The sequence below is a fragment of the Myotis nattereri genome (genome assembly GCF_964212035.1).
Source record: "Myotis nattereri genome assembly, chromosome: 10".
Taxonomy (NCBI): Eukaryota; Metazoa; Chordata; class Mammalia; order Chiroptera; family Vespertilionidae; genus Myotis; species Myotis nattereri.
This window is the reverse complement of record NC_138085.1, coordinates 69,057,888-69,083,219: the sequence shown is the minus strand read 5'-3', so window position 1 is coordinate 69,083,219 and position 25,332 is coordinate 69,057,888. Positions and strand designations below refer to the sequence as shown.

Below are 25,332 nucleotides of genomic sequence, written 5' to 3'. Positions count from 1 at the left end.
AATTTATTGTTCCACTTATATGTTCCCTGATCAGGGATAGAACCCACAACCTTGGCATGTCAGGATGATGCTGTAACTAATTGAGCTGCCCAGCCAGGGCTTATGATTCTGATTTTTAGTAAAGGTACAGCTTCCTTTACCTAGAGTATATTATTCTGAAATATAACTAAAAAAATTTAAATGGGAAAAATCTATATGAAAATTGCCTTGAAAACTATTGTTTTGCTCAATTGTTAGGCATTATCTTTTGGAATGAGCTATATTTTTTTTAAATACTTTAAATCTATTTGAAAAATTAAGATTCCTTCTTATTGTGATATATTAGTACTTTGGTCTATGCAGTTTATACGTAGAATTTTGAGACTTACTGGATTTTTTTTGAAAGAAGAAACATGTAATTTTTTTATTGTGTCTTGACCTCTTATATTTGTATGTACCATGCATGCTTTTTCATCCTGCTACTCAAAGAATATATTTTAATATATTAGATCAAGTGCTTCAGATGACAGAAGAAGGCAAAAAAATGTGCTCACAGATCTTTTGAGCATATACTGCTTTATTTAGAATTTAAGTTCTAAAGGAGCTTTTGTACTAACTTTGACTACATATATTAATCAAATTTACTAAATAAATGGCAAATTATTCAGTTAATGAATGACTCAAATTTCTATGGTGCAAAGAGGTCATGAACAATTTTTGTGATTTGCTATATTTCTTAACCATGGATTCAGTAACATTTTAATTGTTTTGCAGCTTTAACTGCCTATACTTACCTGACCATTTTTGATCTATTTAGGTAAGTTTTTAAAAATCTACTAATATTTTGAAGCTAATAAATAATTTGTCACACTGTTTTCTTTGTTTAAAGAAAAGTAATCTATGAAATAAGTAAAATTATCAATATAGAACATATATACAAACAATAAATTAGCAAAAATACTGGAAGAAAATATCCCATTTACATAGCAACAGAAAAGATAATATCCTGGCATTAGATCAGGTGCTTCAGTGCCTACCGTGGGTGAGTCAGCTGAGGCTAGGGAACAGGGTCACATAAGAACATTAGGTCCCACTGTAACTGTATATGGAAAAACAAATAAGGGGCATTAGTAGCTAAGAAGTGAGTAATTATGAGCTAGAGAGACAATCTATTGGCTCCCTGCTCCATGGGGCTTTTTATATTTCCATATAAGTGTTGCAAAATACTTTTATATCTTTAAGATCCATGCCATACAACTATGTCATAAGGGTGTCTTTACATTAATCACATAAGTAAGTCCACTTGATTGGTCTAAAACCATCTGAATTGAATTACCTGAAATTTACATGTAGTAAGTTGTTTTAAAGTGAATCTCCACTACACTTAGAAAATGATCATTTTGTCCCATACAGAATGTTGTCAAGGTGTTGTTAATATTTAGCTTACATTTTATCAAAGATTAAATAAAGTTTATAAAAGTTAAGATTTATTGTATATGCCTAGAATGAAATATATTACTATTATTATTACTGTGTCATTTTTTGCATGCTCAGTTATGGAAACTATTTAGAGAGGATAAGTTAATGAGCAGAGAAAGTATGGATTTAGGTTCTGTTTAACCAGCTTGATGATGTATTACCCTCTTTCAGTTTCTCCACATGTTAAAACTGCCATGTATTAGGATGCTCATTGTGAATAGATTATAACTTATTAAATAAGTTAATTTAGTCTGTATAAATAGTGATAACTTTCAGTAATTTAGTAATTCCGAAAACTTAATTTCTTCCTGCATATTCTCTTCTAGTTGTAGATCTAACACTAAATTTATTTTTCTTTTTACTTAGTTTAATGACATGTTTAATAAGTTACTGGGTAATGATGAGGAAACCCAGCCCTGTCTATTCATTTGGGTAAGTTCAAATTATTTTCTGCTAACTTATTGCTATTAAAATAATAGTTATATCTATAATAATAAAAGCTCTATAATAATAAAAGTGTAATATGCTAATTAGACCTGACAGCCAAACAGCAGAACGACCGTCCAGACAACTTTCTGGATGAAGCCAGGGCTCCGCTGTGAGGGCGGAGGCAGCTGGGGCTGGGAGAGCTAAGCCCCTTGCATGAATTTTGTGCATCTGGCATCTAGTTAGGCAAAAGAGCTAGCTACACTAGTTCTAGAAAACAAATGCTGCCTGCATAGTGGAATAATCAAATAGTGAAAGTAGACAAAAAGGTCTTGCAAGTGGATTCTAGATAAGAAACATGAATATTTATTTATTTATTTATTTTTTAAATATATTTTATTGATTTTTTACAGGGAGGAAGGGAGAGAGATAGAGAGTCAGAAACATCGATGAGAGAGGAACATCGATCAGCCGCCTCCTGCACATCTCCCACTGGGGATGTGCCCGCAACCCAGGTACATGCCCTTGACCGGAATCGAACCTGGGACCTTTCAGTCCGCAGGCCGACGCTCTATCCACTGAGCCAAACCGGTTTTGGCGAAACATGAATATTTAAATTGGTCATATTAAAATGTTCACATTATGTTATTTTCTATTTTATAAAACAAATATAGAATTTTAAAATTAAGTTCTTTAGTTTTGGGGAATCTCATTTTATTTATTAAATATATTTTTATTGATTTCAGAGAGGAAGGGAAAGAGGGATAGAAACATCAATGATGAGAGAGAATCATTGATCGGCTGCCTCCTGCATGCTCAACTGGGAATCGAGCCTGCAACCTGGGCATGTGCCCTGACCATGAATAGAACCATGACCTCCTGGTTCATAGGTTGATGCTCAAGCACTGAGCCATGCAGGCCGGGCTGGGGAATCTCATTTTAGTTATAGGAAGTACAGAGGAGCCCTAGCAGGTTTGGCTCAGTGGATAGAGCGTTGGCCTGTGGACTGAAGGGTCCTATGTTCTATTGCAGTCAATGGCACATGCCTGGACTCAATCCCCAGGAGGGGGCGTGTAGAAGGCAGCCAGTCAATGATTCTCTCTCATCATTGATGTTTCTCTCTCTCTCTCCCTCTCCCTTTCTCTCTGAAATCAATAAAAATTAAAAATTTAAAAATTTAAAAAAATTTAAATAGGAGAGTACAGAGGATTTTCATGTAAGTGTGTCTTCTAGATGTTAAAGTAAATGTGATATACTTTAACATAAATGCAGTGGTAAAGATGGATTTTTAAAAAATGTTTTATTGATTTTTTTTTTAAATACATTTTATTGATTTTTTACAGAGAGGAAGGGAGAGAGATAGAGAGTTAGAAACATCAATGAGAGAGAAACATCGATCAGCTGCCTCCTGCACATCTCCCACTGGGGATATGCCCGCAACCCAGGTACATGCCTTTGACCGGAATCGAACCCATGACCTTTCAGTCCGCAGGCCGACGCTTTATCCACTGAGCCAAACCGGTTTCGGCTATTGATTTGTTTTTTTATAGAGAGGAAGGGAGAGGGATAGAGAGTTGGAAACATTGATGAGAGAGAAACATCGATCAGCTGCCTCCTGCACACCTCCTACTGGGGATGTGCCCGCAACCAAGGTACATGCCTTTGGCCGGAATCAAACCTGGGACCCTTGAGTCTGCAGTCCGATGCTCTATCCACTGAGCCAAACTGGTCAGAGCTAAAGATGGATTTTTATATATATATATATATATTTTTAATATATTTTATTGATTTTTTACAGAGAGGAAGGGAGAGAGATAGAGAGCTAGAAACATCGATGAGAGAGAAACATCCATCAGTTGCCTCCTGCACATCCCCCACTGGGGATATGCCCGCAACCCAGGTACATGCCTTGACCGGAATCGGACCCGGGACCCTTCAGTCCGCAGGCCGACGCTCTATCCACTGAGCCAAACCGGTCGGCTATATATTTTTTTTAATTAAATCTTTATTGTTCAGATTATTACATTAGTTACTCTTTTTTCCCACCATAACTCCCCTCCACCCAGTTCCCACCCCACCCTCCACCCTCACTCCCCACCCACTGTCCTCATCCATAGGTGCACGATTATTGTCCAATCTCTTCCCTCACCCCACACCCCTTTCCCCCCTCCCCCAAGAATAGTCCATTCCCTTTCTATGTCCCTGATTCTATTACAATCGCCAGTTCATACTGTTCATCAGATTATTTATTCCCTTGATTTTTAGATTCACTTGTTAATAGATGTATATTTGTTGTTCATAATTTGTATCTTTACCTTTTTCTTCTTCTTTCTCTTAAAGGATACTTTTCAGCATTTCATATAATACTAGTTTGGTGGTGATGAACTCTTTTAGCTTTTTCTTATCTGTGAAGCTCTTTATCTGACCTTCAGTTCTGAATGATAGTTTTGCTGGATAAAGTAGTCTTGGTTGTAGGTTCTTGGTATTCATCACTTTGAATATTTCTTGCCACTCCCTCTGGCCTGCAAAGTTTCTGTTGAGAAATCAGCTGACAGTCGTATTGGTACTCTCTTGTAGGTAACTGATTTTCTTTCTCTTGCTGCTTTTAGGATTCTCTTTTTGTCTTTTGCTCTTGGCATTTTAATTATGATGTGTCTTGGTGTGGTCCTCTTTGGATTCCTTTTGTTTGGGGTTCTCTGCGCTTCCTGGACTTGGAAGTCTATTTCTTTCACCAGGTAGGGGAAGTTTTCTGTCATTATTTCTTCAAATAGGTTTTCAATATCTTGCTCTCTCTCATCTTCCAGCACCCCTATAATTCGGATGTTGGTACGCTTGAAGCTGTCCCAGAGGCTCTTTACACTATCTTCGTATTTTTGGATTCTTTTTTCATTTTGCTTTTCCGGTTGGGTGTTTTTTGCTTCTTCGTATTTTAAATCTTTGACTTGATTCTTGCGACCCTCTGGTCTGCTGTTGGGAGTCTGTATAATATTCTTTATTTCAGTCCGTGTATGCTTAATTTCTAGTTGGTTCTTTATCACAACATTGAGGGTCTCATTAGATTTCTTGAGGATCTCACTACATTTATCGGCAGTCTCACCAGTCTTCTTGAAGATCTCACTACATTTATCGGCGGTCTCACCAGTCTTTTCGAGGGCCTTATTAAGTTTATCGGCGGCTTCTAGACAGTTCTTTAAAGACCTTAAAAGTGTGGTTTTGAACTCTATATCCAGCAGTTTGCTTTCCTCCTATTCTGTCGTTTGTGTCCTGTTTCTTTGTCTCGGCATTTTTTATGCTTCGCTGTGTCGATAGAGTTCCTTTCTGTGCTAAGTGTCCCAATTACCTGAGGTAGACACTCTTGGTGCACCCCCTTGTGGGCTTTGTGCACAGTCTTGTTGTAGTTAAGCCTTGATTGTTGTAGTTATCACTGTGAGGAATTGACCTCCAGGCCAATTGGCTGTGAGAATCAGCTGTGTCTGCAGTGGGAGAACTTCTGTGCTTGAGACACCCCTCTGGGGCTAGACTTGCTTCAATGGGGCTTTGGTGCTCACTGAGTCTTCCCCCTGAGTGTGTCTTTTATGGTTCCACAGAGCTGCAAACTGGATGGTCCCACTCTGACCTCTGGGCTTCCTGGCTCCTGGATCTCTAGGGAGGTGCTAATCTAGCCTTTGCCTGAGGCTATCCAGTAAAAGTTTCCCTGCAGGGCTTGGGCGGGGCTGGTCCCAGGGGATCAACAGGGTGGGGTTAGCAATTATGGCTGCTCTCAGTCTTGCCCTCAGAGGCTCTGCTTCTCAGTGTCCCAGTAATTGCTGCAAGCCCCATGGAGAGAAAGCTGCCCTAGGGTTCTGAGCGATGCCAGACAGTCCCGCTTCTCCCGTATGAGTCTGGGTCCCTAGAGACTCGCCCGAAGCTGGAGCTCAGAGTCTGAGACTCCCTCCTGATTGAAAACAACAACCACGCCCTCAGCCGCCAGCCCGCTCCACATGCACTCTGCACCTTAGTATTTTACTTCAGCACTGCGCCTCCTCTGAGTCTCGGTATGTTTTACTCTTTCCTCCTAGTTGTAGAACTTCCACTCAGCCAGCCTTCCTGTGGTTCTGGATGATGTCCGTTCCGTCTTTTAGTTGTATTTTTGAAATGGTTGTTTGAGGCAGCAAACTCCGGTGTTTACCTATGCCGCCATCTTGGTTTCTCCGGATTTTTATATTAAGACTGGATTTTTTTTATAGCAGAGGACTAAAGAATTTGAGTTTTCTGTTTCTATAGTTTTAGAAATACTGAAAGTTGAAAGATAGTCTTTTATATTAGAGTTTTTAAAAAATATCTTAGTCCTAACCGGTTTGGCTCAGTGGACAGAGCGTCGGCCTGCAGACTGAAGGGTCCCAGGTTTGATTCCGGTCAAGGGCTTGTACCTTGGTTGTGGGCACATCCCCAGTGGGGGATGTGCAGGAGGCAGCTGATCGATGTTTCTCTCTCATTGATGTTTCTGGCTCTCTATCCCTCTCCCTTCCTCTCTGTAAAAAATCAATAAAATATATTTTAGAAAATAATAAAAAATAAATAAAAAATATCTGTTAGAGCCCAGCTGGTGTGGCTCAGTGGTTGAGCATAGACCTATGAACTAGGAGGTCATAGTTCAATTCCCAGTTGGGGCACATGCCCGGGTTGTGGGCTCAGTCCCCAGTCGGAGGCATGTGAGAGACAACTAGTTGATGATTCTCTCTCATCCTTGATGTTTCTATCTCTCTCCCTCTCCCTTCCTCTCTGAAATATATATCCATATATATATGAAAAATATGAGTTCCTTCAATTTAAGGAAACAACTTGAAAAAAGAATTTTACTTTGGTAAAGAAATTCTTGGACCAAACTTACTCTTTGTCTTCACCATATCTTTCACTGGGATTATGTTCTTTTGAACAATATTAGGATTGTTTTTGTTTTGTTTTGTTTCTACTTAAACAGTGGGACAAAGTAAACGTAAGATGTTAATGCAAAATGAAGATATAAGTGTCACTGAAATTTGGTAGAGTTGGATTATTACTATGATAATCAATTGTCAGGTATAAATGTTTGTATTTGAAAATCTGTGACTCTGACCCAAGTTTTTTGGTTGTTAAGTGACAGAAATCCAACTCAAAAGTAGTTTGGGGAGTAAATGGGGACTTTGATAATTTAGTAATTATGTGTATAAGTATAATAAGTGGTTAAAATCATGAACTTTGGAGCCAGAGTGCCTGAGTTTGAAAACCTGACTCCTCCACTTGTTAGTTACCTGACTCTAAACAGTTAATATTTCTCTTTGTGTTTCAAGTTTCTTAGCTCTCTCTTTTTTTTTTAAGTGGATAAAGTAACCCTCATAAGGTGAGGTAAAATGAGGTAATATGTTAAGCACTTTGACCTTATCTAATACGAGATGAGTCAATTAAGTGTTAGCTGTTAATTAGATAATACATAGTTATTTCTAGAAAAATAAGAGCCATAAGTGGGTCCTGGGAATGTATGTTATATAAATAGGCACTCTTTTAATCAGTATGTTTATTTTAGAAACTCCGTAGTCTGTTCTAACCATGGTTGGCTTATAGTAAGCACATATGTATATTGAATGAGTGAATACATGAATGTAAATGTATTCTAAAGGTACTGCTTTGTGAATTGAAAGAATTTTGCTGACGTAATGAACTTTCTGATTTCAGATTTGAAAGATTGGAAGTCCTGGCTGTGTTTGCCTCCACAGTCTTGGCACAGTTGGGAGCTCTCTTTATATTAAAGGAAAGGTACATTTGTGTATGATGTTACTGTCATTCTAAATTCCATCTGTGTTACCTTTGGGAACATAAAGAATCCAGTGAGAGACAGTCTGATTTATAGGGTATACAAATTAAGATGAATAGTGCTAGAGTTTTTTTTGTTTGTTTGTTTGTTTTAATATTTTATTGATTTTTTTTTTTTACAGAGAGGAAGGGAGAGGGATAGAGAGTTAGAAACATTGATGAGAGAGAAACATCGATCAGCTGCCTCCTGCCCACCTACTGGGGATGTGCCCACAATCAAGGTACATGCCCTTGACCAGAATCGAACCCAGGACCCTTCAGTCCGCAGGTCAGTGCTCTATCCACTGAGCCAAACTGGTTAGGGCATTATGCTGGAGTTTTGATAGTACAGTTTATTCATATTTTAGACTATTCTCCCTCCTTTTCGTCCTCTTTTTGACCTTTGAGGCTACTGAATCCAATTATAGGTAGGCTTGAATGAAAGAAAGGATTCAGTGAGATGTGCTGTAATGCTTAGTACTACAAACCCATTGGAACAGGTCTGGTAGAGAAAGATTGGCATTACATATTGTGGTTAATGAGTCTCCTTGCCTTATTATTGCTAATAATCAACAGTTGGTTATCATATTAAAGATTTTGTGAATTTATTGGGTTAATAATTTAATAAAGCTTTTTAATTTTATAATTTATAGGACTTATTTAATACATTATTTCTTTCTTTTAGTGTAGAACGCTTTTTGGAGCAGCCCGAGATACACACGTAAGATTTTTACATAACGTATAATTTACTATTACTAACTTAATTGGCATATTATTAAATAGCTGTTACTTTGGTCAATATTAGAGTTCAGAGAATGGCAGAATTCATTTCATTGTTATTTCCCAAAATCTCCAAATCCCAAGATTCCGTCTTTTCACCCTTACTATTCCCAAGCCGTTGTACTGCAGAGGAAGGCCTCTCTACCATGGCTTCAGGTCCCTCATTATTTCCAGGCCCAGGGCAACACACTAAGCCAGTCCCGTCTGGTCTTCTATAATTTGATCCTCAAAATCTTTTAGTAGCACCTGTAGAAAGTGTTATTATTTTCCATATAGTTGCCAACTGTATGGATTTCACCTACTTTTGGTCAGTTTAATTCAGGACAGTCTGACCTGTCCAGTGTACTATAAACCAAATACCATTAGCATTCATACAGATTTGTAACAGCAGTTACCTGTAAGAAGATAGTGTTAATGCTAAGAGTCTTTTTTTGTCCTGTGTAGGGTGGAGCAGCGGTATATAGCACGTGGGTTATAGGGCTAGAAACCAAGTTCAGATTGTGGCTCTGCTAATATCAAACCATAGAAGCAGGCCACCCTGCCTTCCCATTTCTTTCTTGGTCTCTCTACATGCTGAAATTACATATTGATATTACCAAGAAAAAAGTAATGGTGAATGTTATTGTTCTTTTTTAGGGGAAGATTATTAGTTGGTACTTTTGTGGCGCTTTCATTCAACCTATTCACGATGCTTTCTATTCGGAATAAACCTTTTGCTTATGTCTCTGAAGGTACGATTGTTGCCATTAATAAAAAAAATGTAATTAATCTCATAAAAACAAGTCTTTTGTTTGTTTCATTAACTTACAAGTCAATGAGAAAATACATTCTGAAGAGAAGAGAGAATTACTGCAAATGCTTTCAAGTTTTCTTTAAGCAGAGAATTATAAAACAAAATCTAATTAGTTCAAGCTTTATTACTTAAAAACAGGTAAGACTGACATATATTAAATTAAATGTGCCCAACTGGTATGGCTCATTGGTTGAGTGTGGACCCATGAACTAAGAGGTCACTGGTTCGATTCCCGGTCAGGCACATGCCCAGGTTGCGGGCTCCATCCCCAGTAGGGGGCAACCGATCAATGTTTCTATCTATCTATCCTCTCCCTTCCTCTCTCTCTCTAAAAAAAATCAACAAAAGCATATTTTAATTAATTAAATGTGATGAAAAATTACATTTCTCAAATAACATGAATGAGATTTTAGATGTATAACCTACCTACAAAAAAAAAGTGTATTTCAAGCATTCTAGGAGCTTCAGGATATTTAGAATAGTTGATGTGCTCGTTAAAAATAATTTAATCCCGATAAATAAGTTCTCAGGTACTTTTCTATGGCAGTGGTAGGTGGGCTGGCATATTTTCATGTAACTAAAGTTTTTTCTCTTGAAATATTCTTTTATTTTTAAGTCTTTACAAGTTCAGACTGGTTATTTTACTTCAGCGGTGTAAAGGGTTAACCAGTGATTGATGAAGAGATGAGGTGTAAACAAAAGTGGGCCATGGGCACAGACCTACATTTTGAAGCAGAGACAGTCAGGTTTTTTTAGGTTTCACTGCCTTGAACACCAGGATAATCAAGAAGATAACTTTCTGAAATGCCCATTCAAATTTAAACGACTTCGTGAATGTCATAAAGTATGAGTTATATTTGTATGAGTGACAGTTTAAGAGTTTACTGCATGAACTTGAAAATTAAATAATACTTGTGATGACCAGCATTATTTATTTATTTATTTATTTATTTTTGGTTAATCCTCACCTGAGAATTTTTTTCCCATTGCTTTTCAGAGAGTGGATGGGAGGGAGGAAGGGAGAGAGAGAGAGACAGACAGACAGACAGACAGAGACAGACACATTGATTGGTTGCCTCCTTCACAAGCCCAGACTGGGGATGGGAACTAACCTGAAACTCCCTTAACCAGAAATTGAACCTGAGACCCTTTGGTGCGTGGGTCAATGCTCTAACCTCTGAGCATATTGACCAGGGCCAAAATTATTTAGAATTTACAAATTGTTGAGATAGTATCATGCTCACTCCAGAAATTTTAAAAAGATTCCGAGATTTACAAGCACTCTGATCTCTTTGTACTGATCAGAAAGAATCAAGAAGAGAGAGAATATTGATAATACCATGACCCTGAAATAACAACTGTTAGCCTTTGTATTTTACCCTTTCATTTTGTATGCACATAAACATATTTTTGCATACCTATGCAAAATTGTATGGACTTAAAATTTTATGCCTTTTTTTTCTTCCAATTAACAGTGTCTAGAGGGAAAAAAATGCTTCCCTGATTTTTGGGATATTGATTTAAGCTGCTTATTAAGAAACAAAAGACTCAGAAAGAACCTTTGACCTTTCCTGCCCTAAAGATTCAGACTGAGAAAACTGCTTCAGGAAGGAGAATTTAGGATGGCACCTTAGCCTGACTTGAATTAAGTCCAGTAAATAGGAGGGTTTCAGGCATGGCTTTGTTTCTGAGTCTCCTCCCAGGGTTTGCATGCCACCTGTGTTCCCCTCTTCAACTACCTGTAAATTGCCCATTCTCACTTCTGAAATGTAATATTCCACTTCCCTCCTTTCCCCTCTGTCTAAAAATGTCATATATCCAGTGTTGCCTCACTGTGTTTAGAATTTTCATAGATTTATCATGTCTGTGAATTCTCCATGCACATGTATTAAACTTTTATTTTCTCCTGTTAAAAGGAAAGAAAAATAATGCTTTCATAATATTTTGTCATATGAATATTTTTAAACAGTCTATTCCTATACATTCCCAACTTTACTTTTTACAGATAATGCTCTAATCAGCTTTTTTGTATTAAATTTCTTGTATGCATGTAGGATAAATTCCTGGAGAAGAAATTATAAATGCATTAAAAATACAGTATTTTTAAAGACTTTGATAAATATTACCAAACCCATTTCCAAAAAGGTTATCTAGTTTGTATTTTCATTAGTTGGAAATGAAAGTTCCCAGAAACATCATGATTTGTGACGTTAGCTAAAATTTGAGTGGAAAATAGTATCTACTAGGCATTGTGCTAAATGCTTTACATAGAATAACCCATTTCTCCCTATAACATATGAGGTAAATTATTTTAATATTCCTATTTTACACTGAAGCCTGAGACATTAAGTCACTTACCCCAGGCCATACATGTAGGGAAGGGTGAGATGGAATTTGAAGTCAGGTATTCTGGCATCTGGGGCTGCTCTTAACTGTTCTACTACTAGTATAGTGGCTTTTGTGTATGGTTTGGCAATCTTTTCTCTTTTTTATCAGAGTATACATTAAAAATGAATATTCTTAGCACCTGGGGTAACTGTAAGAGGACGTTTGAGCCTGGAGGCTGCTTGTCCAGGGACACTACCCAATAGGTGTCTGGATGTAGCCAGGCCCCCACCCGGCCTTTCTGAGAGCTGAGGGAATTAATAATTGGTGTACTTATAACCTATTCTCAGGACACTGGTTAGAAAACTTTATGCTTTACAGTATGAAGAGCCTTTACAACTTCAAATTAATAGTAATAATGATATGTGTAACCTCACTAATTCCTTCAGGTCAACTATAAATTGTAGTCAAAACTGCTTTTGGTTTAGTATCTTAAAGCCGTAAAAGAGGGAAAAGTTCTATAGTTGAGGTGTCATTTTGTAATGTTAGGTGGATTGTTGCCAAACTTTGAACATTAAAGAAATCAAGTATTTTTGGTAGTGATTTCTTCTATATAGATAATTTGATATTTTCTTCTTAAAGCTGCCAGTACAAGTTGGCTTCAAGAGCATGTTGCAGATCTTAGTCGAAGGTAAGATGTTATGGGGTTTCATGATATATATGATTTTAAAGGAATGCACAAGAAATGCGTATGTCATGGAAACTTACACGATTCATTGCTGAAGTCGGTATATGAATCTCACAGATCAGATTCTTATTCTTCCTTTTTCTTTTTATTTGATAAAAGAGAGACCTTTATGAGTGAGCTTTGTTGCCAAATCCTCTGCTTGCTTTAAAAGATATATGATATTAAAAGACAAGTCATCTTTTATAAGATTTCCATCAGTATCACATGAGTTCTGCCAGCTAATGAATACTCTGTTTGTTTTACTCACAGCGTGTGTGGAATTATTCCAGGACTTAGCAGTGTCTTCCTTCCCCGAATGAATCCATTTGTTTTGATTGATCTTGCAGGAGCATTTGCTCTTTGTATTACGTATATGCTAATTGAAATTAAGTAAGTATTTTTTATTTCTGTAAAGTGTGTTTCCTTTCCTGGGGCCTGACTATTAAGTTCATCGATGGGATGGATGGGGGTTAAGCTTATAGCGCATTTGCTTATGACCTATGTAACTTTGGTCATGTCTTGTCCTCAAGTGACTTCATCTGAAAAAGTAAGGGGTTTGTATTCAGTAAGTATTTTTTTATTAAAATCTGTAATGCCAAATTAATTCCCTACTGCTAATTGATGAGTGGAACACAAGAGGACGATAAATTAAGAGAAATAAGCCACAGTTTGCTATTTCTGAGAGAGGGAAGAGAAGTAGGTGTGAAGCAATTTTTTTTTTTTAATCCTCATTTGTTCTACTTATTGGTTGAATTGGTTGATTCTTGTATGTGCCCTGACTGGAGATTGAACCTGCAACTTTGGCTTATCGGGACTATGCTCTAACCAACTGAGCTACCCCGCCAGGGCCTTGCACATGCTGCTTTCAATGTCTACAATCTCTTCCTTCCATCCTCTCACTCCTCTTTGCAGGCTCAGCTCAAATGTCACCTCTTTTTATGTTTAGCCTTTCTGGATTATCTCTCCCCCAGTAGCCTCAACACTCACTCCTATCTGCATCCATGATTCTCTATAGGGACTTCTCCTTTGCATGCAAAGGGCTTTATTATGTTTTCCACATGTGTTTCTCCTGCTGTTTCAAAGGCAGGAACTAGGTCTTAACTCACGTCTCTATTTCAGCATGTGGGGAAAAGTTAAAAAGCGTGTTTGTAACCATGGGGATTTGGGTTTATCTTAGAAGAATAGCCTGAACTATTGAGATGTTTGCACCTCAGAAGAATCTCACTTTGTGGAACTCCTGGCAAATTTTGAAAAATCTTAATAGTAATTATTGGAAAGTTATTATTTACAGGAAAACTAATAGAATCACCGATGAAATCCATTAGTGTCTCTGTATCAGAAATTACTATTTGAAGGGTTTTATTTGTTGCAGTAAGTGAACATATATGAAATCTTCCTTGTTGACAAGTATATTGACTGAAAATGCTCACATTTTCTTCTTCATCATCATCTCTTTACACTAATTCACATAATTATTAGGTTTTTTTCCCCACTAAACTTTGGCAAGAAATAATTCAGAAAACTTTGTTTTCCTTTGAGATGTTTCAATTGCCAGTAGTGACCACTTGTGATAAAATGGTCCTTTAGATAATTAATGTTCGGTAGACTGAATTGTAAGAAGTTGAGTGAGGTATACATTTACAATTTAGAATTATTTTTTCCTTTTAGTAATTATTTTGCTGTAGACACTGCCTCTGCCATAGCAATTGCTCTTATGACGTTTGGCACCATGTATCCCATGAGTGTGTACAGTGGGAAGGTGTTACTCCAGGTAAGGCTCTTCTTTCAGTGTGCATGCTTAATGTTAGCCACGCTCTTCTACCAGATGGTGACATTTTTGGCTTTTAGAAATGAAACCAAACAATAATCTCTGAAATTTGTACACTACAAATTAGATGAAATTACATGGGCCCATAAAATAGGCACAAATATTCCTATATTTATAATATAAAACAAAACTATGAATTAAAATTTTTACCTCTGATAATGTTTCCATTGAAAACAATACTACTTTTTAAAAGTTTTTAGACATTTATTTTCCTCTAATTTGTATAAATTTATTGTATAATCTGGTTATGATTTTCTTTTTTCTCTGTGATTGAATCAGTGAGAATTTTAAATTTCAAACTTAAAATTTAAGGGACAAATTATTAGTTATTAAAACAGTGGGACAAGTCCAGGTACCTAGAGACAAGTACCTGAATGGAGAGGTACTTTCCCAGGATGGGATGTGTATGGAAGCCTTGCTTTTCCTTCTGTCTTTACCTTATGCCTTTTCTTAAACTTACAGTATCTCCATCTGCAGGACCAGTAAATAACAATAAGATAGTAGTTGTTTAGTGCCATGCCCTATATAAAATGTTACTTCCTTAAACGTTTTTTGTTGAGTGCCTGGTTCTTTAAAGTTTATTTGTTCTAGAGATAGCAGCTTCTTTGTTAAGATAAGAAGTGAGCATGCGCTGGTTTTTTATGTTACCCCACTACTGGGCCAGTTGAAACCTCTCCTTCTTAAATCATGATAGGGTACATATCAAACAAAGCAGAGGTTAGTATAAGACCCAATATTCGTTTCTGGACCATTGTTGCAAAGAATTTTTTACCTCCTTTGATGTATGTTTTATATTTCTCCCAGACAACACCACCCCATGTCATTGGTCAGTTGGACAAACTTCTCAGAGAGGTAAGATGGAATAATAAAATCATTTAAATTTATAATTAGAGAATGCAAAGAGTGGGTACAAATAATACTTTATTTAACCCAACCCTATCGACAATTTTAGGGGCGTTTGTGTTCTTAACTCATTAGGAAACATAACAGGGTGACAAAAGTAGAAAGATTGAGGATTGCTCAGTCTGGAAGCCAAATTCACTTGAAATAGATGTGTAAGGTAATGATTTATAGACCACTCTCCTACCTATATTAATGCTGGAACTTTTATGACTCTATAATAAAATTTAACGATTTGATTAAATCAACGCTCTTTTTTTTTTTTAATATATTTTTATTGATTTTTCACAGAGAGGAAGGGAGAGGGACAGAGAGTTAGAAACATCGATTAGCTGTCTCCTGCACACCTCCCACTGGGGATGTGCCCGCAACCAAGGTACATGCCCTTGGCCGGAATCAAACCTGGGGCCCTTCAGTTCGCAGGCTGACGCTCTATCCCAGTGATGGCGAACCTATGACACGCGTGTCAGAGGTGACACACGAACTTATTTTTTTTGGTTGATTTTTCTTTGTTAAATGGCATTTAAATATATAAAATAAATATCAAAAATATAAATCTTTGTTTTACTATGGTTGCAAATATCAAAAAATTTCTATATGTGACACAGCAGCAGAGTTAAGTTAGGGTTTTTCAAAATGCTGACACACCGAGCTCAAAAGGTTCGCCATCATTGCTCTATCCACTGAGCCAAACCGGTTAGGGCAAACACTCTTTTTTAAATCTGTTGATTGCTTCACCATCTAACATCTTGATTGTGGGTTTAGATTTTTGTATTGTTACACATTTCCACCTGCCAACTGATGGAGGAGCAAGAAAATTGAATTATTTGGATGTGAAACGTGTTTTAAACTATTGGTTGTCAGTATCACAAAGGCCACTGTTATCAAAAGAGCTGGTTACTTGTCTCGGCGAGCGGAGCCTGTGCCACTGCACCGGGGACCCCACACTCTGTATCTGGCCTTGGAATTTGCTTTTGACCCACAGCCAAATAGCAGTCTTTGTTTGGCAGAAATTTGTTGAAAGGGAATTCAGAGAAAGAAATGATAGAAAAGAAGGAAAAGAAAAAAACCTGATGGCACAAGTGCTGGTATCCATATACGCCATATTGATAAAATGAAAAGAGCCACACACTGTTGAACAAGGTGGGGTGGGGCTGTAAAGACCCAATTCTGGAAAGATTGGCGCAGACAAGAAGCTGGGGAAATAAGGCCTGGGCTCTACTGCACAAGCAGAAAGGGTATCTTAGGTAGTGGTCTGGCTTCTCTCGGCTAGTGAGTGTCCTCAGGCAGGGCTTGGCCATGTCATTCCTGGGCTCAGAGCAAGTCCATCGTGTTGCCCTGTGTTGGATATGTCAAGTGCAAACAGCCCCATTTCTGTATTTTTTATCAGGTATCTACCTTGGATGGAGTTTTGGAAGTACGAAATGAGCATTTTTGGACCCTAGGTTTTGGCTCATTGGTATGTTTTCTACATATTACTTTAGTTATCATTTAAGGCATACTTTATAATTTTCAAAACTGAAAAAAATTATTTCTTTAAAGTTTTCATAGAGCCTTTGATTTCTGTTTTTGTTCAGTAGAGTCTAAATTGTAGGTGGATTCAGAAACCTAATTGAGATGAATGGGGGGATGTTTTTCTTTTTTCTTTTAAACCAAATCATCTTAATATTGAACTGTCCAGAGAAGACAAATTCAGTCACACATTCCTAAGTATGAAAATGTTACAAAATAAGAGGTGCAATTATTATTATTTTTTAATATATTTTTATTGATTTCAGAGAGGAAGGGAGAGGGAGAGAGAGATAGAAACATCAATTATGAGAGAGAATCATTGATCTGCTGCCTCCTGCACACCCCCTACTGGGGAGTGAGCCCGCAACCCAGGCATATGCCTTTAACAGGAATCGAACCCAGGACTCTTCAGTCTGCAAGTCGACGCTCTATCCCCGGGGTGGGCAAACTTTTTGACTCGAGGGCCACAATGGGTTCTTAAACTGGACCGGAGGGCCGGAACAAAAGCATGTATGGAGTGTTTGTGTGAACTAATATAAATTCAAAGTAAACATCATTACATAAAAGGGTACGGTCTTTTTTGTTTTTAGTTTTATTCATTTCAAACGGCCCGCGGGCCGTAGTTTGCCCATGGCTGCTCTATCCACTGAGCCAAACCAGCTAGGGCAAGGTGCAATTATTTTTAATAGCAGTTCTAATTTTGGAGATTTTACTGAATGTGTTAAAGAGTTACAATAATACATCTTCTGCAGCATAAAATTTCATGTTTTCTCATCCAATATTGGACCTCATTACCAGAGAGACTTTACTTTTGTATCAGGAATGATGAGGAAAATAAAGAAAAGTACCCAGAAAAAATTAAATCACCATTATCCTCTCATGTAGAGAAAATTGCTATTGATATTTTTGTATTTATACTTACACAGTTATTCTCCTTAGAAAATGAGATCATGCTATATTATGATTTGCTCTTTTCAGATACCACAAACAGGTTTTCATATCACTAAAAAAAGCAAACCATAGGATTTGGTTTTTCTAACATAACACAGATTCCAGAGGTAGGCTGACTAGGGCTGCCCAACAGCTCAGCGATGTCATCCAAACTGCAGTCTTTAGTTTCAGGTTCAAGCTCCTTTAGTGGAAAAATGGCTGCCTTGTCTCTACCTCCCCCTACTCTTCCTCTCTAGTCATTTGGTATCTCAAACTCATCCACTAGTAAATTCTTCAGGAAAGGTCCTGGGGAACAACATTCCCTAAATTCCTGAATATTTAAAAAAGTTGTGGACATTATACTTGAAAATAATTTTGGCTAGATATATAATCCTGAGCATATATTTTGTTTCCTTGCGTTTCTTAAATATACCACTCCATTTACCTCTGGCATAAAGTATTGCTGTAATAACTCATAGTCTGGTTTTGGGTGTTTTTTCCTTTATATCTGACTTGATCATTTTGCCTGGATGCCCCAATTTTTTTTTTTTAATCTAGTAATTTTTCTAGAGTGTCTTGGTGGTGGTCATTCTGGGTCCATTATTTCAAGTATGTAGTATACCCTTTCAATAATGTTATTTCAAAACCAACATTTTAAAACTTTCAGGAAAGTTTTCTTTAGTTATAGTTGTTAATATTTATTCTGGTCTTTTGCTTTGATTTTCTTCTTTGGGAATTTCTGTTACACTCATTTGGATTTTTGCTTTTTTTGGTATTTGTTTTATCTGCATTTCCTTTTAATATTTAAAATTTCCCCCTTTTTACCTTTTATTTCTCTTACAATATACTTGTATGTTTATTTGCTTTTGTACTCCTTGTTTCGTCTTCATTTCTGAAGTGAATTTTTTTTATTTCTAACTATCTCATTTCTGAGGTTTTCTAATTTTAATTTATAGTGTTCTTGTTTCATGTGTTTTGGCTTGTTTTGATAAAGTGTGGTGTAGTTCTGTTTTGTAGGTAAATCTTTCTGGTGATCTTTTAATCTGTTCTGTATTTTCTTTTTTTCTTATAGTAACTTTGTGTGGGATTAGGATTCAGTTCTTTTCTATGGCTCCTTTTTTATGAAATTAGGTTTCCTGAACTTAAAAAATAAGGGGTGGTTTAAGGTAGTATGTCTAAACCCGTGGCTCTAGAGTTCCCTCTTCTGCTGAGTCTGTGAAGTGAACGTTTTTCCTTTCCCCGGCTCCATTTCCCTTCCATTGGTGCCTGAACCTCTACTCTGCTGCTCAATTGGGATTCTGTTCCCAGTTGTTTCTTCTTAATGTGGGGCTTTGCTTGGTTTCTTTTGAGAGTTCTAGGGTTCAGACTACTCCATTTCTTCATATCTTATTGCAGACCCAGCTGCCTTTCTCAGGTTCTCTGTCCTAGATTTCCACTAGCACCGGCCTACTGCTTTGGGGTTTTTAGGTCAGGCAGATGCACTATTGCTTGCTCCTCCACAGAAGCTGATACCTTGCAGGTCTACCTGGTATAGCTTGCGTTTGGGTTTTCTTAGCGCCATGTTAGCTAGTTTTTTGTAGATGTGTTCATTGGCTTTTGGATTTGCTGTCTTAGTTTCTGTATTTATGGGAATATTTGGAGCATTTCAAAGAAGTGCCACCACTGTCACTGTCTTCCAAGAATCCCAACATAATTTTTAATGGCTGCAGTTTTACATTATATGAATATGACACAATTTATTTAATCATTCCTCTATTGGATTAGCTGATTTCCATTGTTACCATATAAACTGGCTGAGATGAGTATTTTTCTGGTGTAATCTTTGTATATACTCGTGATTATTCCTTAATAGTAATTTTTAGGCTGTACACCATGTAAGGGGATCTTATCCAACCATGATGATGTGACCACTCTGATCTTGGGTTGGTAATCCCTGTACCAGCTAAGGCCTGTGGTGGGCCTGAGCAGATGCAGCCACACCACCTCATTGGATCTGCACCACACAGTTCACCTGGAATGGCTGGAAACCCAAAGATCCCTTCTTGTCTGAGATCGTCCTGAGCTGCACGTCTCTGTCCGCAGGGAGCCTCAAGGTCAAGCCACGAGGCCCTGGAGCCTATTTCCTGTGGATAGGAGTCAATGGAGGCCTCAGTAGTAGTGCCCCAGTGCTCAGTGGCTGGGGCACGCAGCATCCCCATTTGAGTGGTGGCTGTTCTCTTCCCTGTGAAACCTGTGCCTCTCCTAAAAGTAGGCAGTGCACGAGGTCCAGGTGGAGCTCAAGTAGGTGTGTGTGGGGTAGGGGTGCTCAAGCTACTAGCACACTGAAAGGTCAGGTAACCCCATCGTCTAAAAGAGTGCTGGTCTTATCTTCAGTAAATGAAAGATCATTCAGTATTTTTTTTTAAAGATTAATGTTTAGAAGGGGTTTTTGTAAATAAAATAATATTATACCCTTGATGGCTTTTGATGCCAGTTGCCAAATTGCTTTCCAAAAATGGTTATACCAATTTGCAGTCCTCCAGTAATGTAGTTCATTTTTAATCATTCTTTTAATTATACTGATATCAGTAAATTAGTAGACAAGTGTTTATTAAGCATGGTGACTATAAACAAAAAGAATAGTTATCTCAGCTGTTCAGAACTTGGCCATCTAACAACTACACTGATGTATTGCCTAATCAAGACCAAGGAAATTACTAAAACAAGCTTTTGAGCTGCCAAGAATAGTTGTCACAAAAGCTATAGAGTAATGCAAACACCATAATTATAGGAGACTGATTCTCGGAAATGGTTTCCACTTATTTTACTTTGATTTCCACATCAGATTGAAAGAGGATGCAGTATCTTTTATAGTTTTGTATAGTGACAGCAGTGAGATGGCAGTGGCAAAGAAAAGGGAGAAATTAAAGCTGCCTTGATTTCTAAACATGGCTTGTCTTACCTAAAAGTAATCAACTACAAGTCAAATTTAAGCAACATAGATATTTTCTCAGTCTTGTAATTGATGATAATTCCTATTACTGCTCAAGTCATAGACTCAGGCACATTCTAACTAAACCAACTGGCCAGTTTATGCTTTGCTGTAATTTTTTTTTATAAAGTCTGAGTTTATCTAGAAATCAACATGAAATAATTTGGGTATTTTATTATACCATATTTACTATATATTTTTATTTAAGATTTTATTATACAAATAGTGCCCAGTTGTTAGAAAAATTAGAACTTACAACTAAGTCAAAAGGTAGAGAATAAAAATTCATAATAATTCTACCATCTAGAGATATGTGCTGTCATGCTTGATATTTTTCTGTATGTATGTGTTTTGATCAAAACAGGATCATTGTTGTATCTACTATTTTATTATCTACTTTAAAAACATAATGTGTGATAAATGTCTTTTCAGATTTATAAACATTTTTTTAAAATTTTTATTTTTATTATTGATACTATTACAGATGTCCCCATTTTCCCTGCCTTTGCCCAACTCCGCCCAACCCCCATATCCCCCTTCTCTCTGGCCATCACCACATCGTTATCTGTACCTGTGGGTTATGCATACATGTTCTTTGGCGAATCCCTTCGCTAACCCTCGTTGTAATGCCTTGTGCTCTCTATGTTCCTAGTAATGTAAGGTAAGCTAGAAACCTTGAGGTTACCTTTGATGAGTTCATCTCCCTCATCCATTACATCCAGTTGGGTATCAAGTCCTCCCACTACTAACCCATGGCATATTATATGAATCCATCTGTGTCCCTCTCTGATCCCACTGTGTTTGTCCTATCTCAGACCTCTTCATTTTTAACCTAGACTGTTGCAGTTATTTCCTACATGATTGGCAATCATCCATACCTCTAATTTTTCTGAACACTATTTTATTGCTGTTGCTTATTATCGTAATATTTAGATGCCTCTTCTATCCTTTCCTTTTCACCCCATTACCTACCTTTCTTCTTTGTATTCTTCCTGATACCTCTTTTCCTCCTTTTATTTTTTTTCTGACCCCTGAAATATTTGTACTTCTTTATATTGCTTACTAGAGGCCTGGTGCACAAAGTTTGTGCCCTCAGGTGGGTCCCACAGCCCGGCCTGCGCCCTCTCACAGTCCAGGAGCCCTCGGGGGTTGTCCAACTGCCGGCTTAAGCTGGCAGTCAGACATCCTTAATGCTGACACAGAGGTGGGAGAGGCTCCTGCCACCACAGCTGCGCTCACCAGCCATGAGCCTGGCTTCTGGCTAAGCAATGCTCCCCCTGTGGGAGCTCACTGACTATCAGGAGGCAGCTCCTGCATTGAGTGTCTGTTCCCTGGTCAGTGCGTGTCATAGCAACCGGTCGTTCCACCAATCGGTCAATTTGCATATTAGTCTTTTATTATATAGGATTCTTGCCCAAACATGCCATGCATTTTAATTGCTATTTCCTAAGCCTGTCTCCACCTTTTGAAATTTAACCATCAACCCTAGATCAGCAAATGTCATTTTTTTCTTAATGTCTTCCTCAATTTGAATTAATATCTCCCTTTTCTGCCATTCTATTGCATTTTATATACTTCATTTATATTCTGCCTCATGTTATAATATGCCTATCTTCATCCTACATGGATTTCTCTTTTATATATATTAAAAGATAACATTTTATTTAAAGAGTCATGAATTATTTCATTGTTAATCATTACTAGGTAGTCTTTAAGGAATATCAAGGCATTAAGTTTTCTCTTGAATTAAAGAGAATACCAACTACTGTTACAGCGAATCATAAGTAAAATGCTCATTTCCAAGGGAATTTTCCGTAGTGTCTCTAATTCTAAGCAGTCTCTTTCTTTTGCCCCTTATAGGCTGGATCAGTGCATGTCAGAATTCGCCGAGATGCAAATGAACAAATGGTTCTTGCTCATGTGACCAACAGGCTGTACACTCTAGTGTCTACACTGACTGTTCAGATATTCAAGGATGACTGGATACGGCCCTCTTTACCATCAGGGCCTGTTGCAGCTAATGTCCTAAATTTTTCAGATCATCACATAATACCAATGCCTCCTTTAAAGGGTATTGATGAGTCGAACCCTGTCACATCAACTCCAACTAAACCTAGTAGTCCACCTCCAGAATTTTCATTTAACACCCCTGGAAAAAATGTGAACCCAGTTATTCTTCTAAACACACAAACAAGACCTTATGGTTTGGGACTTAATCATGGACACATACCTTATAACAGCGTTGTTAATCAAGGACTTGGAGTTCCAGGAATTGGAGCAACACAAGGATTCAGGACTGGTTTTACAAATATACCAAGTAGATATGCAACTAACAATAGAATTGGACAACCAAGACCATGACATACTGTGATTTAATTTATTTTATGAGGAATATTGACTCCTTGACTTCCTTCCAATTTACTTAGTAATCCAACTTTGCATTGACTGTTCAATCATTTGTTGTAAATATTAGAGAATAGTAGGCTAGTTCATATTATATGAAACCAATGAAACTATATTTTTGTAAGATATAGTTAGAACAGTGAGAAACTTCTAAATGTTGTAGGCTTTAAATAGGCTTCCTTTAGAAAGTGTATTTCTCTAAATTTGAATTTTGCTATCTTTGGTTTTGAAGTTGACTGCAGTGTGATATGAGATTACCTTTACAAGAGAACCATTTGATGGAGTAGATCTGTCACATTATATTCTCTTCAGTGAAATTTATAAAACTGCTTCTTGAATAATGATACACATTTTGGGAAAGGATAAAAATATCCATTCTAAAAGTAAAACAGTCTCTTTTATGGCTTTTCCAAACTTAATTGCTACATTTTTCTTTGAGGTCCTCTGAATTATGTCTTGCAAAGTAAAAGCAAAAATTTTTATCAGAAATTTTAGAATATATTCTACCTAGTTTTTGTTTTTTTAATATATTTTTATTGATTTCAAGAGGAAGGGAGAAGGAGAGAGAGTTAGAAACATCAGTGATGAGAGAGAATCATCGGTTGACCACCTCCTGCACTGGGGATCGAGCACACAATCTGGGCATGTGCCACTGACTAGAATCGAACTTGGGACCCTGCAGTCTGCAGGTTGACGCTCTATCCACTGAGCCAAACTGGCTAGGGCATACTACCTAGTTTTGTCATTTAAAAATTTCAATACATTTGTAAATAGTCCATCGTTCTCAAAGTGTTTTATTCTGGTTAATAAGTACCAAATCCTTTAGTGATGTGCAATAAAGGAATCACAGCTTTCTCTCTTACACATAATCAGATTCTGATGTAATGATGGAATTTATCTTTTTTTGTAACTTTTTCATTGGTTGACTTAATTTCTCATTTTTTAAGCAAAACCTATGGGATTCCACAAATGTTATAATATGGGATTTGATATCTTTTCAAAGTTGCACAATCAGTTTGAGATTATATTATAAATTTTTACCAAAAGATAATGGATCTTAAATTATAGAGTACAGTATTTTCAGACTTGCTACAGGCAGTTTTTAACTTGTTTTGTTTTGCTTTGTTAAACAATGAATTGTTAACGTGATGAAGTTTGATAATTATATAGATTAATTTATTTTTTGTTTTTGTTTTTGTTTTAATATATTTTTATTGATTTTTTACAGAGAGGAAGGGAGAGAGAGAGAGAGAGTTAGAAACATCGATGAGAGAAACATCGATCAGCCGCCTCCTGCACATCCCCCACCGGGTACATGCCCTTGACCGGAATCGAACCTGGGACCTTTCAGTCCGCAGGCCGACGCTCTATCCACTGAGCCAAACCGGTTTCGGCTTATTTTATTTTTTGATTACTTTCCAAGTGCACATGTTAAGAACTTTGTAATGTGGCCAATATTCCATATAAAAAATATAACAAGCAGCAATTACCGATGAGGTTATATCATGAGTTTTATGGTTAGGGTTTTAAAAAGGGATTTTAAGAGTGGATTCAACTTTTCTGTAATCCAGTGACTCCTGGAGATTTGTGACTTTTCCAGCCATTACCCAGCTATCTAGAGAAGATTTATGTTCCTGTAGAATTTGCAACAGTTTCTTCAATCAACTCATCCTCTTTTAAATATGAGCAACACTTCCAAATCCTATTTCTTCACTGTGGAATAACAAACATCGAAGAAGCCATCTCTATCACAAGTAGTTAATTCTGTAATAATAAATGACCATGTCCTAAATACCTTTTGCTTGCTGAGGAGTTGGTCATTGTCTTGGCATCTGCAACCCTGTTCAGGCATTTTACCTACTGAAGAACTAGAGTCCACACTACTTTGACTGTTGGTGAAAAGGAATAAGGCAACCTGTTTCTTGTCCTTTGTCTTATGTTCTCCAACTATTACTATTGCCTGTTATTGGTCTACCATTACAGAGTGGTTTTTCCTCCATTGACCTCATCTAAATGTGAATTCGGGTCTTGCATGAAATCTGAAGGACTGTCATGTGCTGAGGGATGATGATTCAGAGGTATGTGCTGCCACCGTATGCACATCTTCTCCATCCCTATGGGATTTTCAAAGTGTCCAGGTGCTGAACACAGCTCTGTGTGAGGTTAAATGCCTACTTCCTCAACACCCACTCAGAAGCAACATCTGTGCAGTTTGTCCTACCAAAGGAGCTTTCATGCCAACCTACACTATTTGAGAAGTTGCCTGTGGGTTCTGAAGGAATTGGCTCTACTTGCTGAACTTCATTACTGCCAACTGCTATAGGTGACTTTGGTCCTTGCATTATAATATAACGTCTCATTTGCCAAGCTCTGGCCAGCTTCCGGATATGAAAACAAGAAATTTGGCCAGCATAGGCCTTTAGACAGTAGCCTTACTGGTAAATCTTGTCATAGAGTTACTTGAAGCTAGA

The 25,332-nt window shown here is 37.3% G+C and overlaps 1 protein-coding gene across 3 annotated transcripts in view; it reads left to right on the top strand.

The window, feature by feature from the left end:
* Nucleotides 1–24,316, top strand: part of SLC30A6 (solute carrier family 30 member 6) — a 31,029-nt gene extending 6,713 nt beyond the window's left edge. The window contains exons 4-14 of one of the 3 annotated variants that reach the window (XM_081100816.1): nucleotides 754–796; nucleotides 1,825–1,890; nucleotides 7,576–7,656; nucleotides 8,378–8,413; nucleotides 9,109–9,203; nucleotides 12,233–12,281; nucleotides 12,588–12,707; nucleotides 13,986–14,088; nucleotides 14,950–14,997; nucleotides 16,436–16,504; nucleotides 22,319–24,316. In XM_081100816.1, coding sequence (XP_080956942.1) covers nucleotides 754–796; nucleotides 1,825–1,890; nucleotides 7,576–7,656; nucleotides 8,378–8,413; nucleotides 9,109–9,203; nucleotides 12,233–12,281; nucleotides 12,588–12,707; nucleotides 13,986–14,088; nucleotides 14,950–14,997; nucleotides 16,436–16,504; nucleotides 22,319–22,819 — 1,211 coding nt within the window. In that variant the 3' untranslated portion in view covers nucleotides 22,820–24,316. Of the gene's footprint in view, nucleotides 1–753; nucleotides 797–1,824; nucleotides 1,891–7,575; nucleotides 7,657–8,377; nucleotides 8,414–9,108; nucleotides 9,204–12,232; nucleotides 12,282–12,587; nucleotides 12,708–13,985; nucleotides 14,089–14,949; nucleotides 14,998–16,435; nucleotides 16,505–22,318 lie in introns of those variants that run through there. The other 2 variants (XM_081100817.1, XM_081100818.1) reach the window with 2 other exon arrangements.
* The last annotated feature ends 1,016 nt before the right edge of the window (nucleotides 24,317–25,332 follow it).